Source organism: Lepisosteus oculatus, chromosome 8, assembly GCF_040954835.1.
Source record: "Lepisosteus oculatus isolate fLepOcu1 chromosome 8, fLepOcu1.hap2, whole genome shotgun sequence".
Classification (NCBI taxonomy): Eukaryota; Metazoa; Chordata; class Actinopteri; order Semionotiformes; family Lepisosteidae; genus Lepisosteus; species Lepisosteus oculatus.
This window is the reverse complement of record NC_090703.1, coordinates 5,553,051-5,565,701: the sequence shown is the minus strand read 5'-3', so window position 1 is coordinate 5,565,701 and position 12,651 is coordinate 5,553,051. Positions and strand designations below refer to the sequence as shown.

The window sequence follows — 12,651 nt, the reverse complement described above, 5'->3', positions numbered from 1 at the left end:
CTTCTACCAGAAGCCTCTACACAGATGGACTCCTACAGCCACTGAAGACAGAGAGAGAGCACAGATATTGTTTGTATAAATATTGAGGGACCAAGTGTTTTATAAATAACAGGGAAACTGTTTAGCAAACAACTGGCACTGAGAAGATAGCGTCTGCAGCTAGCCATCTACAACACATACGAGGATATATGCATCGACATCCAGCACAACAAAATGTGATTGAAGTGTGATCAATTTCACAGACCAGACACTTGCATAACAACACTGTATGAGAAAATGTTGGGCAGCCTTCTTAAAAAGGAAGACTATTCCCAATGTAGTGCATTACACCTAGTATAAAACAGTAACTGCATTTTAGTGTACCAGCTTTATTTTGAATGTAAACCTTCACAAAATCTGCAGTTAGTGCCAAATGGTGTTCTCAGAAGGTAGCTATAGGCATTATAGACCCGTAGAGTTATTTATCATTTTGACAGGAACACAGCAAGTGATTAAAAGGCCCTGAATTTCTATCCACAGATTTTAGCACTTCTGAATGGCTTTAAAGTGTATCTTTTAACACTGCAATAATCCATAAAGAAATTTCATAACTTCAGTATCTGTCCTTAGTAAATCTGACAATTTTCATATAGTTACCATTCTGAAATATACATGCACATGACAAAACTTTCAAGCAATATTTTGTATGCAAATACAGCTGAGTCTGTCTAGGTCTCCGTAGGAATATGTGAAATTATGTTCAAATTCCCTCAGCATAACAAGAGAGACTAAGGCTACACACACAGCTGAATCTTAATTTCAAATAGCTCCTTAGTTCAAGACACAGTAGTAACCTGCAATAAGAGCATGATGATGAATCACTAGATGAATCTTTCCACAGTTTTCACACAACACATTAGCACAATTCTGGGAAAGTTCCCAGGCTTCCCGACAAGTGATGTCATCAGAACCAACTCTGATCCCGCACTCGCTGGGGATGTCAGAGACATCATGAATGACCAAGAGGCCACCACTGAATAATCAAAAACCGTTTCAATCTAGAGCGTAATAAACATGATGCAGATTTAAAACAAACATTTAAGTAATACTAACAAAACATGAACTTGAATTAAAAGCAGTAGATGGATTGCAACTGTCCGGTAGGGTAAACCGGCAAGCTTCTGCCCACCCGTTGTATAACAGAGAGGCACGCAGCTGTCAAAAAAAGCCAAATGCAGAACAGCAGCTATTGACCTATATCACACGCGCAACACTTTTGCACAGACGGGCCCTCACACCTCACTGCCCGGCTGGCACTAGGAAGTTGGGGGGGGGGGCTCTATTTTTAACCCGAGTAGTAATCGAGGGCATGTGATGGGGACGTTACGAAGCCATGCACTTTCACACTGTTTCGTCTCCGCACTTGTGACTAACACACAAGCCGCCGCCGCCGCCGCCACCCTCCTCCCCCAGTCCGGCCGGCTGCACAAAGCGCGTCCACCCGAATCTAAATCAAGCGGGTGTTGCGAGACACGGACACGTCCCCGCGTCTGCGTCCCTGGCGATTCGTGGCAACCCTTTGTGTCATTTAAAAAAAAAAACAACAACAACAAAACACGGTTAATTCGGGGGGCGATTCTAAATTAACGGGGCTTCGGGGGCGCCTGTTGGCTCAATGCACGGTGCTCAAGAAGTCGTCGGGTGACGCGCTCCACCATCACACAACAATCACAGACTTCACAAGCCACGGCCGTGATCAACGACCGTGACCGCTGTTGTTATCACACCACCTCCACCCCGCCGACAGGAGTGAAGCCGCTTCCCCTCCGGTGAATCCGTGAAGGGGAGTGGGTGAACTCGTCCAAGCAGCGCAGAGCACTAGGAGCCGGGCGCCAGGCTGCAGCTCGCCTTTGCCTGGCCAGCGCACACGCTGCAGCAATTAAGACACCCCCCATAGAGACCCCCCCCCGGGCTTTCCTGCAAAGCCCAGGGCCCGAGCCCTGCTCGTGTACGGAGGGGGCCGAGCTGCCGGCCTGCTGCGTCGGTTCTGCACCGCGCAGTACTGTAACAGAAAGCGGCCCTCCGCCTGACGCCATATTGGCACAACCAAAATGGCCGCCTAGAGGATCCCTCTATACGCGAGTTACTGGTTCGCTCGGTTTTCCTGTTTTAATCCCCCCCCCTCTCCTGGTGTAGAGCTAAGGGAAACCCCAACGAGCCCCCAGACCGACCTTCACTCCAGAGCAAGCAGGTAAAAAAAAATTAAAAAAACCACGCAGATCGTGTGTGTGTGTGTGGGGGGGGGTTCTTTTATTTTTTTTCCTTTTGCTTCGGCTCCGCCGCTCCACTTCCGAAATATTATTTTCGGGCAGTCGTGGCCGTGCGTCGCCTTTTCTGTAGCAAGGGGCGTGCTCAGCCCCGACTGCCTCTAGCTATCGGCGGGGCGAAATACTGCGAAAGTGCCGTGATCCGATACCTGGAGTTCGGCCCTCTCCACCTCCCAGTGCGCCCTCTCCATCTCGAACCGGGCCCACTCGTGCTGGATGTAGTGCAGGATCCCCGGGATAGTGTACTGCTGGGGCCGAGGCATCTCGTCCTGCTGCGGCGGCTGCTGCTGCTGGACCACCAAGGCACCCCCTCCTCCCCCGGACTGGGGATTCATGTTGTTATTATTATTCCCCGGCTGCTGCTGCTGCTGTTGTTGTTGTTGTTGGAGCTGCTGTTGCCTCGGCGCGGCCATTCCTACTCCTCCTCCGCCACTTCCACCTCCTCCCGGGTGTTCATCCATTTTTTTTTTAAAAAAAAAAAAGGGAAGAAGAAAAAAAATTTGCCCCAGCGACAGCTAATGCCGCACAGGTCCCTTCGCTCTTCTCGCTCTCTCTCTCTCTCTTTGTGCTTGCCCCCAAACGAGTGCCCCGCCGCCGTGTGCAATTCGCAAGCGCCCTTTCCGCCGCCGCCCCCCCCCAGCTGGGGTCGCGGAGGTGCCTGTTGTGAGGTGGTGTTTGGGTTGTGTGTCAGAGAAGCAACGAGCTGCCGGCCGCCATTACAGTCCCTGGATGTGAGCCTGTCTCCTCACTGCGGGGGTGAGGGAGAATGGGCCCGCGCTGCATGCCGGGACACACTCACCAGGCGGTTTTTTTTTTCTCATTTATATCCAAATACAGACCTGGCAGGCACCGGGCATGCGTGCCGTCTTACATGGTGGCCGGGCTGGGGGGGGACGGCGGTTTGGCTGTTCCCAGGCACCTCGTAAAACGTGGGAGAGCTCAAGCGTTATGTTGGCCGGTGCTGACAGAGAGTCCGAGAATGTGCACGGAAGAAAGAAAGAAATAAAGGCTCCGTTGCACGCACAGGTCGTCCGTAGGCAGAGCTGGCAACGTGCGCGTCGGTTTTCGTTTCTCGCGTGGATTTTCTACACACACACACACAAAATGAAAACGTGACCTTATATGGGGTGAAATAAAACGTGGGAGCTCCGTGTTTTATATTTCGCGTTCCTGCGCCTGTCATTGTGTGAGAAATTGGTCGCACCGGAGCGGGTTCTCGGGCTGCTGGGAGGTGTCAGTCCGCACCTTGACAAAATCGTCATCTCGCTCATTGCGACGGAGAACAAAAGCGCATGGTACAAGAGCTGGATGTACAGGGGGCACAATCCCGATATTCTGAAACATTTGTAGAATACTCCGAAATCCAGGAGTGTATCTAGGGGGATTATACTTCGAGCATGCTGTATTAAGTAGACTCGGTGAACAGTAGCTGGCACTTCGCTGTTCTGTCTGAGCCGAGAATCGAGGTTGATGTGATGTCCAGTGAAGTTATGAGGTCGCCTAGTGAAACAAATCTGGGCTCCTCTTATTGCATTTTTAATAGCTCGTATTGATACAAACGTTATGGAGATAAACAGGGAAGTACAGTAAATGGGAAGGGAGATCAGGTGTCCATTCAAGCATGTTCCGTTATTTCTTAGTCAAGTGCAGTGTCACTGTGAACTTGTGCTTTGGGATAAACTGGATGATATGAACTCAGAGAGTACATGCAAACTCCACACACAGCATACCCCAATCTGCAATCAAATCCAACGCCACAAGACCTGTGATGCCACAGAAGTGTGGATTGTTAAAATATATTTTAATTTTTGTATAAGTTACGTTAGCCAGTGAACTTTGTGCATTATTTTTTTTTAATTTAAATCTAAAAAAATGACAGTATGACACAATTTGTCCTTGTGTTCTTGAAAATTGTTGAAATTTAATAGAACAGAATATGCAGTAATTGATAGGTACATACTTAAATGTTCCACCAGAGATGAGAAGCTGCTATCACAGACTACAGAATGATTTATTTTTTACACAGTAGGCTGGAGTTGACCATCCCCAGTGGCATGATGCGACACTGAATTTGAACACATTCATTCGTTCAATGTCCCCTGGCTGTCTGGTATATTTGTAATAATTAGTGCTTGTGTTAACATGCAGAATTTACTGTTTTTCTGGCAATTGAACCAGGATCCTTGACTGAATTCAAGCAAACAATGCAGTGTGCCACTTCAGTAGCAATTCTGAGAATTTCTGCTGTTATAGTTTAAAACGTATATATTTTCTATCAACATAATTATTAATACTGCACAGATACAGCTGTTTAATCACCGGCCACTCCCATGGGAAAAGATAACAGGTTTGTTTTCTTAGGTTAATGGTGTGCGGCAGTCATGTGGTCGGACGCGTCCTCAGCCAAAACATTTAGATGTAATGTGCATGTTACAAAAAGATCATGCACATAGTGTCCACAGAGTATTTCACTGCGCTGAGGTGTGGACTGGCCTGTCATGTTGTTAACTGGTCCTGCCTGCACTATTGCAGCGTGCAGTACAGTACATATGAGTTGTGGCTGGCCAGAGCTGGTCTTCTGCTCCAAATGTGAATCTGAAGGGAGTGTAGATGGCGTTCCCACAGTGGCTTCTGCTAACCTGCTTTAGGAACAAAAGTGGAATTCTTTGCTCCTCTGTCGTGGCCTTAAGGAATGACGTATTTGTTTCTGTTCTCTACGTTCCCTGGGGCTTTGGTTCTGTCTGTGCTCTTTTTTAGAGCAGTGCCTTTAAAAAGGACGCACTTTCTTGAGGACAGTCATTGTGTTTTGGGACGGGGACGGGCGGTGGCCAAAGGGCACAGCCCAGCGTCCAGAGTGCAGACCTGCCGCTGACGTGAGGCAGGACGTCCTGTCTGCTGCCTTTCCCCCAACCCTGCCCCAGAATTGTCGGTGATCTGCCAGGATATTGCGACAGTTGCACAGCGCTCCTGCACAAGTGACGAGCGCTGCACATGCGTCACGACAGCGGCGCTTTTTCCTCTGCTTGAGGCACTTGTGAGCACATAAGATAAGATCACTTTATCGGCCATATCCAATTTCTTGCGTTAGGAATTTTTCTTTTCGCATACCCCAACTTGCTCTCCATGAGACACACGGACACACAGGCAGGGATAGAAGCTTGGGGTCAGAGCACAGGGTCAGCCATTTATACACCACCCCTGGAGCAGTCCTGTTGTAGATTTTCAAGTTCAAGTTCACGTTTATTTGTCATTCCAGTCATCTGCAAGTATACAGTGTTACGAAATATCCTTCCTCCTAGTCCACAGAGCGTTTTTTCCAGACCCAGAACAGCCACTGCGTCTGTGCACACCACCATCTTGATCAGTCATCTTTTAAGTGTTGCAGTTGAGAGGAGAAATTTTCATACACCGGTAAGACACATGGAAAGATTTGCCTGTCCATTTCCTAACCGCTTCTTCCAGTTCGGGTTTGCTGGGAGTGGGATCGTGTCCCAGGAAGCAGTGAGCGCGAGGCAGGGACTCCGGGACATTGCAGGGCCCTCACAGACACACACAGACACGCACACACTCGCACTTGGGGCCAGTTTTCCCAGAAGCCATTTAGCCTACCAGTATGCTTTTGACTGTAGGAGGAAACCCATGCAAACGCATGGAGAACATACAAACTCCATGCCGACAGCACGCTGGGAATTGAACCTCGGCCCCGGCTCTGTGAGGCAGCAATGCTTACCACTGTGCTACTCCTCGTATATCTATTTAGGGTAAATTTAGCGTCAGCCATTTAGCTCCATGCTTTCCTCGGAGTGTCTCAGTTGTTTTGTTTGGGGGTTTGACGTGACTGTATGCAAGTAAAAGGGTTATTTGGGGCTGTACCTTTGTGGCTCATTGGCAAAGAACACGTTCTCCTTGCTAATATATACAGCACACTTGTCATTTCAGAGTGCCCCAGAGACAAGGAGGGACAAAAAATGTGTAAACAGATTTGGTTGTGCTTTGTAAGAGATCTGAGATGTAGGAGATATTCCCATCTTGCTGTTCAGGTTGAAGAATCAGACACTGCGCCTTGTTTCCACACTACCTATACACTATCCGCATTGTACACTGAGCTGGATATCACATCACACCTATCCCTCTCTGCATCCTTCTGTCATATTAGATACCCCAATTACCCTTCCTGTGATAAAGAGTTTCTAAGGTATTTTTCCTTGTTTCACCGAATGCAAATTTTCGTGCATGATTTCATTACCATTAGCTAAGAAAATACAGGCGGGTTCTGATTTCAAAATTGGATCAAGAAAAGAAACTGCTGGACTTCGTTGGGCTCCAGTTTGGAGTCTGAGCCTCTCTGCACTGCAGGGAACAGTTATGGCTCGTGTTAGAAGGGAGCCCAAAGGAAAGGAAAACTTTGTTCCTGCTCTCCCCACTTCAGTTTCCCATATGTACCATGTCTGTTTGTGTGCTTGATTATTTGTTTTGCATTTTTCATAGAATATGTAATAGAACACCTCACAGCCTCTTTTTTTCTCATGCAACTAAGGTGTATTAAAACGGCTCAAATTAGACCACTAAGCCACAGTTTATATTGTTCACATACTGTTGCAGCTTCCCTGCAGCTTCCATCTGCTTTTGCTTTTGAAAGCTCAATATTTATTTAGACTTATTGCTCTTCAGAGAGAAAGCCGCAGGAGCCTCCAGAAAAACATGATCAAGTTTTTCCTGATGGTTAACAAGCAGGGTCAGACACGCCTGTCCAAGTACTACGAGCACCTGGATATTCAGAAGCGAATGTATTTGGAAGCTGAAGTCATTAAAAACTGCCTGTCCCGGAGAAAAGAGGAGGTATGCAATATGGAATTGATTTTTGGGAATCATCATGGGGTATTTATCCAGAAACCCTGGTCGAATTCTACTGAACTGTATTGTTATTGAAAGATAATCAGGGCGATGAGAGTGCTAACACTGGTTAAGTCCCATATCTTAACAATAATGCCACTTTCGCCTGGCAGGCTGAATACAGAAGTAAAGCTGTTGTTATGGATGTTATTGTATGTTACTAGTCTTAAACTACCCCAGTTCCACATGAAATAATACTTACCTAGAAACCAATGAAATACCTTTCATTTGGTCATTTTATATTTTCTTTATTATTGTACTGTTGGGAAGGGTAAAGTCATGTGATTGATTTTAACTAGCCTGTGACTGTGGAATTGTATGCGTATTGGAGACAGTTATGGACTGACTCTTCAAAGAAGAAGCTGTGTAGATTCTAATGAGGTGTACTGTTTTTTCAGTGTTCCTTTGTTGAATATAAAGACTTCAAGCTCATTTATCGACAGTATGCAGCACTTTTCATCGTGGTTGGGGTGGACGACACTGAGGTAAGCTAGTGTGTTTTGTATGTTTCCTTTTATGAACACACACAGCACTGAATATTATGGTCCAGCTATAAGTTTCTATTACAGTGCCTTGTAACAGGTTTTCCAATGCATTTAGTTATTTTTCAGACCTCTGCATCCTGCCTCTCAAATTCAGCGTACATATATATTTTTTTTAAATGATACCCAGTGAGTGCAGCACAATGGTAGAGTGGATAGCATTGTCACAGCACTGGGCCCTGAATTCAATTCTGGACCTGGGGTGCTATCTGCGTGTTCATATGGGTTTCTTCTGGGTGCTCCGGTTTCCTCCCACAGTCCAAAAGCATGGTGGGAGCTTAATTGGCTTCTGGGAAAAAGTGTTCCTAGTTGTGGATGTGTGCCCAGCAATGAACTGGCCCTCCGTCCAGTGTGTATCCTGCCTTGCACCCGTAGCCTGCCTGGATAGGCTCCGGCTCCCAGTGACCCTAAATGGGAAGAAGTAGTTAGAAAATGCAAGGATGGATACACTGTGATCAGGTGTTAAGTGGGTCAGTTCTATGGACTTTCGTCTAACACTGAGGAAAGTTGTGCCTTGCAGAATCAAGTTTACACTTCTTGAGAGATCGTTCATATGACAGTGTGGATGCTACACTCTACCAATATAGGTGTCTTTGAGTACCATTGTGATGTGAGCTGTCAGACTAAGGGAAAGTGGAATCACTGTATAAAAACAATTAACTAGTCACCCCCACAAAACCAGAAATTCCTCTCATAAACGGCAAAGCTGGGTTTTTTTTTCCAGAACGAGCTGGCAGTCTACGAGCTTATACAGAATTTTGTGGAAGTGCTTGACAAGTATTTCAGCAGAGTGGTAAGCACCATTCATTTCTTCTCCTCTCATGGCTCAGTGTTTTTTTAAAACTACAGAGCTGCCAGTTAAAAAAACGGTCACATCTTCGTTTTATCATTTTAGGGAAAATTACTTTTTTGTTCAAAAATATTTTTTTTTATACCAGGAACTACACTCATGCAAAATAAATGTTATTGGAATTTAAATGTTTTACATTTAAACGTTAATGTGTGGGTGCAATGTTTGTTACACTTCATGACGTTGAAGCCATTATAGACTGATGATGTGTAACTAGTAATAATGTAGTACTGAACGTTTGAGGTTTCAAAGAATGTTATATGTAAATATTATTTTTCCCCTACAGAGTGAGCTGGATGTATCCTTTTTATAACTCTTCTAGCTTTAACTTTTGTTACAGGCTTTCAATTAAAAACAGTGCATTTTTGGTTAGTTGCTTAAACGGAGGTTCTTGATTCAGGACTGTTTTAAGTGCTTTTCAATTGTATTCCTTCCTGTACTGTGAAATATCTTTTGAATACATTTTCCAATTATAGTCCCTCTAGCTAATGATGAATGTCCCTCGCCAAGACCACATGCCTGACTATCTGGACGTTTATCAAACACACGAGGTCCTTTACAAGCTTCTAACTTCGTTCAGAGAAAAGGAAACTATAACTGGTTTGTCCCATCAAGAAGAAAGACCGACATGAACAAGGCATTTAAAAGAACTGTCGAAAGAAAAGGGTTTGCCCATCATACACTGCTTTGTGTAATCTACCGCAGTTTGCAAGTTCAGGCGCTCCAGTTCCAGATAGTAAGGTGGCCTGTTTCACCCAGCTGGCGTTGGCCATGGATTGGGTTTGAGCACTTCCTCTCCCTGCACTAGTCACGCCTCACTCGGCCAGCAGGGGCTGCTGTGTGGCCTCGAGCTGTCCTCTCTGTTGAGCGAACAGTAATTTACAGCGGTCTAGATGTTTAACAGACTTTAGCTGGCCTATTCCAATTTGCGTTAATGTGCCCAAGTGAGTGCTCAATGATATCAGTCTCCTGATGTTCTTGGCACAGAGGTGTGCTGACTGTTTTAGAGTTGTGCTGCATACATCACTGGGCAGCCTCACACTAAGAGAGCTCCACCTACTGGACAGTTATGAATGCTACTGTTAACAAAAAGAGGTATTCAATATTTGCAGACCTAGAGTTAATAACTTTTCTTTCTATAACAGTTTCATGAATTAGATGATTGAATGACTGAAGCATTTGAACTCAAGAGAAAATGTCTTTAACTCTTACACCCTCAGATAATGTTTAACCTGGAGAAAGTGCACATCATTTTGGATGAAATTATACTGAATGGACGCATTGTGGAAACGAATAAAAACAGGATCCTGGCCCCTTTACTAGCCCTTGACAAAATGGCAGAAAGCTAAGGGAACAACTGAAGCCAGGACTCTTAAATTTCATATGGGGATTGAAGAGACTAAGAAATCAGCATTTCATGATGGGTCCGAAGCAGTATGGAATTACCTTGTACTTAACAGAATAAATCTTACAATTTCATTAATAACACTTGTCTGATGCATTAGATAACTAAAAGTTAAAGATTGCCATGTTTTTTTGTTTCTTCATATTTATTGCATTTTGAGACAAGCAGCTTAAACTGTTGACAGTGTGGAAGGTTCACATTTATCCCCTAAATTACAAGTAAAACAATACAACAGAAGCTATACTTTGCAAACATTTTAATGATTATTTTTGGAGCATACACCTTTGAAAATAGTTTACTTCAAACTGCAACTCGAGTTAAATAAATGTTTATAATATACAAAGAAAATACAAGGGAAAGCTTAGCTTGCTTTAAATGTGCCTTGCACCTAGAACCAGTGTTTTTTTCCTATAGCTTTATAGTAAAATTACACAAATGCACTCAGGGATTTGATCTTCGTAGCAGGGCATTAAAGAGTCAAAACACACGATAACGAAAGCAAGAAGAAGAACAAAAGCATGTGCATGATTGTATACTTAAGATGAGCAAGGAAGAAAAGAAACTAATACTCAAACGGTGCAGGCACTAGTAAAAATTAAAACCTGTTCAAGAAAGGCCCATACACTCTAGTTACAAATCTATCAAAGCAGGCTTTTCACCACTTTGCCTAAGGCCAGCAAAATGGGAGAGGACAGCAGACAGAAGAACCAATTTATGATAAATGTAGTGTACCCAGATAACTGGTGCACAGAATTACATGAAACTTCACACACATGTTCAGGTGGAAATGAAATGGTAAACAATGAAAACACAAACAAACTGCCCTGGATTCCAGTCTCACAAGCCCTTGAAGCAGCACACAGTGCTCTGTGCCATAATTTGCTGGCCGAGTAGGGTACAGGAATATTTCCTGCATGTTCAGCAGCAGCTAGTAGAGTTAATACATTACTTTTTTCCTAAAGCTTTGGGAAAAAAGGAAGTCTCATCAGAGCACAGCTAGGGATTTTTTTTGTAACAAACACGACAGGCTTCTTCAGTATCAAGTTCTGTTTTATCAACTGGGGATGCAGACTGCTCAATTAAGATGAAAGCCTTTCTCCATGGTAGCAGCCAGCAAGCGCTCTCTCATGATCTCCTCTGAGGAATACTCAGGAAGCTTCAGGTAGTGCACACATGTGTTAACTGATGGATAGCTTGCATCTGTTGCATCAACCTAGAAAGTGAAATATATAAAAAAGTATAAGAATAAGTAGATGTCAGGCTGCTGGACAGCAAACATGAAAGGAAAGTCTTTAGATTATAAGGTCTTCTAAAAATAGAAATGTAACTTGTTAAATTTACCTTGTGGGTTATGTTCTATACTACATACAAAGTAGCAGACAACCAATAATCTGTCACAACATCTTTTCAAATGTTTTGTAGTATCATATTTAATGCATTGAAAACATTTTACAGGTAAGCCTTTAGTTACTAAGGTTATAGCTCAAAAACTCAGATTTCCAGAATGGGTGTACCTTGCGCACGATGGTGAGTCGGGGATGAAGGTTAGCTAAGCCACCCGGGGGAAGAGTTGAGCATCCTGTAGTGAACTGTAGGAATGCTTTTCTTTCATCTGAGGACATGCCGCAGAGGACCCGTACAAATCTCAGAAATCCAGGACTGTGAAAACACAAGTCACAACATGCATTCATTGTTCATCTTCATACACCTCAACACTAGAAACTGAAAACTGTGAATAATCTGTGACAAAACTGAACCAGTTACAGAGCAATGGGCCTTCTATTACATGTAAGGTTACCGAAAACAATCAGATTCCAGGGTCCAGTCAACATGGATTGAATTAGGATTTGTTGCTTTAACTTGGAGACAAGCACCTGTTGTACCTACAAAATCTACAATTACATCATGGATACATCTTATGATATGGTTTATTAATCTCAGAAGACTTTTTATAAATATGCCTTTCGGAGCATATTGGCTAATTTCTGTTTCCTTGAACAAGATTGACACGCAACAAGTTAACTTAAAGATATGATTTAGTGCTTATACAACATCATTCGAGTTGTCACGAATAATCCATCACAGTGGTGACAGAAACACTTAATCAGCATCCAAAATTCTCGTAAAAACAGGCGTTCATGGAGTAGTGCATTTCTTCTGGAGCACCGTTAAAACTATAAAATTTAAATTAAGAGATATTCAACTTGCACAATGCAATTTTAATACCATGTTTATAACAGAATGTACAGTTTGGTCACCAAATTGCAAAAATGCTGTCAGTCTCTAAAATATGTCCCAGAAAGAAAAATACACTAACCAGGCATAAAAGAATCCCTTGTACTGATAGGATAAAAAGAGCTGCACATATTACTCTTAAACAGAGAACTCTACAAGAGGGCCCGAGTCATGGACCCAAAACTTTCAAAGATTAACACTGTGGTCTTATTCAGAATCAACAGTGAAACAAAAACCAAAGGGTACTGTGGGAAATAGTGGAAAATGCAAAGACACACCAGAAACTGAGAACATTTTGAAACTGACCCTTGGGCTACTAACAACCAAAAAAGTCGCATCTGCTTAGCAAGGAGACTGTATTCTACTCGTTAGTCTGAAAACGTCTTAGCACTTTATTTTTATGTTTGTTAACGTTTACAG

At 43.8% G+C, this 12,651-nt stretch overlaps 3 protein-coding genes across 17 annotated transcripts in view; 1 reads left to right on the top strand and 2 right to left on the bottom strand.

The window, feature by feature from the left end:
- The window catches only part of strn3 (striatin, calmodulin binding protein 3), a 29,682-nt gene extending 26,915 nt beyond the window's left edge, over nucleotides 1-2,767 (bottom strand). For all 3 annotated transcript variants that reach the window (XM_015350152.2, XM_015350153.2, XM_015350155.2), the window contains exon 1: nucleotides 2,456-2,767. In XM_015350152.2, the coding sequence (XP_015205638.2) occupies nucleotides 2,456-2,767 (312 nt within the window). The remainder of the gene's footprint in view (nucleotides 1-2,455) is intronic.
- On the top strand, nucleotides 1,825-10,077 carry ap4s1 (adaptor related protein complex 4 subunit sigma 1). 4 transcript variants are annotated; one of them, XM_006632165.3, is made up of 6 exons: nucleotides 1,825-2,230; nucleotides 6,978-7,145; nucleotides 7,598-7,684; nucleotides 8,466-8,534; nucleotides 8,878-8,889; nucleotides 9,812-10,077. In XM_006632165.3, exons 2-6 carry the CDS (start codon nucleotides 7,008-7,010, stop codon nucleotides 9,938-9,940), a joined length of 435 nt encoding a protein of 144 aa, XP_006632228.1. In that variant the 5' UTR covers nucleotides 1,825-2,230; nucleotides 6,978-7,007; the 3' UTR covers nucleotides 9,941-10,077. The 4 variants fall into 4 exon arrangements, with proteins under 4 accessions (XP_006632228.1, XP_015205642.1, XP_069049152.1 ...); XM_015350156.2 differs by lacking the exon at nucleotides 1,825-2,230 and adding an exon at nucleotides 2,975-3,062; XM_069193051.1 differs by lacking the exon at nucleotides 1,825-2,230 and adding an exon at nucleotides 5,343-5,717.
- A 158-nt stretch (nucleotides 10,078-10,235) lies between these two features.
- hectd1 (HECT domain containing 1) overlaps nucleotides 10,236-12,651 on the bottom strand; it is a 31,938-nt gene continuing 29,522 nt past the window's right edge. For all 10 annotated transcript variants that reach the window (XM_015350143.2, XM_015350142.2, XM_015350150.2 and 7 more), the window contains 2 exons: nucleotides 11,511-11,655; nucleotides 10,236-11,209 (listed from right to left, as the gene is read on the bottom strand). In XM_015350143.2, the coding sequence (XP_015205629.2) occupies nucleotides 11,072-11,209; nucleotides 11,511-11,655 (283 nt within the window). In that variant the 3' untranslated portion in view covers nucleotides 10,236-11,071. The remainder of the gene's footprint in view (nucleotides 11,210-11,510; nucleotides 11,656-12,651) is intronic.

What these genes read in the sequence shown, in the direction of transcription:
- ap4s1 (XM_069193051.1), top strand. Translation starts at nt 5,430, where the DNA reads ATGAGACACACGGACACACAGGCAGGGATAGAAGCTTGGGGTCAGAGC. An exon ending in GGAGAAATTTTCATACACCG is followed by an intron (nt 5,718 to 6,977) that starts GTAAGACACATG and finishes ATTGCTCTTCAG; the next exon opens with AGAGAAAGCCGCAGGAGCCT. An exon ending in TTGGGGTGGACGACACTGAG is followed by an intron (nt 7,685 to 8,465) that starts GTAAGCTAGTGT and finishes TTTTTTTTCCAG; the next exon opens with AACGAGCTGGCAGTCTACGA.